At 41.0% G+C, this 1,845-nt stretch overlaps 1 protein-coding gene across 2 annotated transcripts in view; it reads left to right on the top strand.

The window, feature by feature from the left end:
- Nucleotides 1-1,845, top strand: part of DENND5B (DENN domain containing 5B) — a 192,394-nt gene that overhangs the window by 173,509 nt on the left and 17,040 nt on the right. For both annotated transcript variants that reach the window (XM_012806795.2, XM_023514699.1), the window contains one exon: nucleotides 716-834. In XM_012806795.2, the coding sequence (XP_012662249.1) occupies nucleotides 716-834 (119 nt within the window). The remainder of the gene's footprint in view (nucleotides 1-715; nucleotides 835-1,845) is intronic.

Raw genomic sequence — 1,845 nt, 5'->3', positions numbered from 1 at the left:
AAAAAAAAAAAAAAAGAACTCAGAGCTCTGAGGTTCCCATCCAGTGCATAGTTAGCTGGGGTGTATGATCTTTTCATTATCAGATTTTAAAAGGCAAAATTTAATTAACACTCATTTTTACTATTCCTATTATCCTTGCTTTGTTTTGTACTTGTCTGCAAACAGCCAGTTAAGGACATTGATAATTATCCCTTTTTTATAGTAATTTCAAAAACTTCTAGAAGATAAGGCTTAAGGTCAGTTCTGCTTTAGTATTTTATTAGAAACAGAAAAATACCACTGTCAATGATTTTTAAAATTGAGGGTTGTTTTCCTGACCTCTGCAACTCAATCTAAATAGAATCTTTTTCCTGTTTCTTGAAAATCTCATCCTTCAAGGTACACATCTCATCTCTCCAGTGTTTCTGGGTTTCCCAAGGAGAAGTAACTGTTTCTTCCCCAGCATTCTTCTAGCATTATTTACATTCCCAGTCTAGCACCTTGCGCAGGCTGCCTCCTTTGGTAACATCCATGTGTCGCCTGTCTGATTGTGTGGGAGCTCTCTGAGAGTGAGGAATACATGAAAATGTTTTTCTAGCACATAGCTAAGTACGTTATGCGGGGTGTGTCTCTGCAGTTGTTAAATTAGATGGAACCAAAGTGCCCCTACTAAAGCTGAGAGGTGGGAGGATGGGATCGGTTGCTGAATAAATAACCTATGGTCCTGTCCCTACAGTGCCAGAACTTGGGGAAGCTGACCACTGTTCAGATTGGTCACGATAACTCAGGATTATTAGCCAAATGGCTAGTGGATTGTGTCATGGTCAGAAATGAAATCACAGGACACACATACAGGTAAGTCAATGGCTGTGGGAGCTCAGAATTCTTTGTTTTGAGACTATTTAGCTAAGAAAAGGTTTAAGAATCCCAGCATTTGGGGAGGCCGAGGTAGGGCAATCACTTGAGGCCAAGAGTTTAAGACCAACCTGGGCAACAGAGAGAGACCTCGTCTCTATAAAAAATGAAAATAAAAAAGATTAAGAAGGCCAAAGATCCCTTGAGCTGAGGAGTCCAAGCTTGCAGTGAGCTCTGATCACACCAACCTAGGTGACAGAGCAAATTCCTGTCTTCTAAAACAAAAAATAGTTAAAGTTTTAAGAAATTATTTTCTGGGCAGCACCTGTAACTCAAAGTGGTAGGGCACTGGCCCCATATGCTGGAGGTGACGGATTCAAACCCAGCCCCGGCCAAAAACTGCAAAAAGAAAAAGAAGAAAAAATTTTTTCTTTTGAAAGTTCTTCCACTGCCTTCTGAATTTCTTAGTTTGGTTTGGAGGTTTACTTTGTTTTGGTTTTGGTTTAAATAACACAAAATTGCCCCCAAAAGTACTTTTCAAAAAACAGGTGGCATTTACTGCTAATGCTTAGTCCGTAAGTATTGAAAAGATTAATATGACTCTTAGAAGAAAAGAGAAAGGAAGCCTAAAATAATTTCAGTAAGAAGAAAGGATCTCTTGGACTCCGCCGGTTACAGCCAGCACTACCCTATGGGAACATTCTCCTCTTCTATGGTTTAGCTCCTACACTAAGGGCAGGGCTCAGTGGCTTATGCCTGTAATCCTAGCACCCTGAGAGGCCTACTCCAGTGGATGGCTTGAGCTCAGGAGTTCAGTATCAGCCTGAGCAAGAAGAGCAAGACTTCCATCTCTAAAAAATAGCCAGGCATTCTGGCAGGCACCTGTAGTCCCAGCTATGCAGGAGGCTGAGGCAAGAGACTTAAGCCCAGGAGTTTGAGGTTGCTATGAGCTATGATGCCACAGTACCCTACCAAGGGTGACAAAGACTCTATCTTTAAAAAAAAAAAAAA

Source organism: Otolemur garnettii, unplaced genomic scaffold (assembly GCF_000181295.1).
Source record: "Otolemur garnettii isolate 467f Iridium unplaced genomic scaffold, OtoGar3 scaffold00057, whole genome shotgun sequence".
In the NCBI taxonomy this organism is placed as follows: domain Eukaryota; kingdom Metazoa; phylum Chordata; class Mammalia; order Primates; family Galagidae; genus Otolemur; species Otolemur garnettii.
The sequence above is the reverse complement of the archived record's forward strand: the minus strand, read 5'-3'. Positions and strand labels throughout refer to the sequence as shown.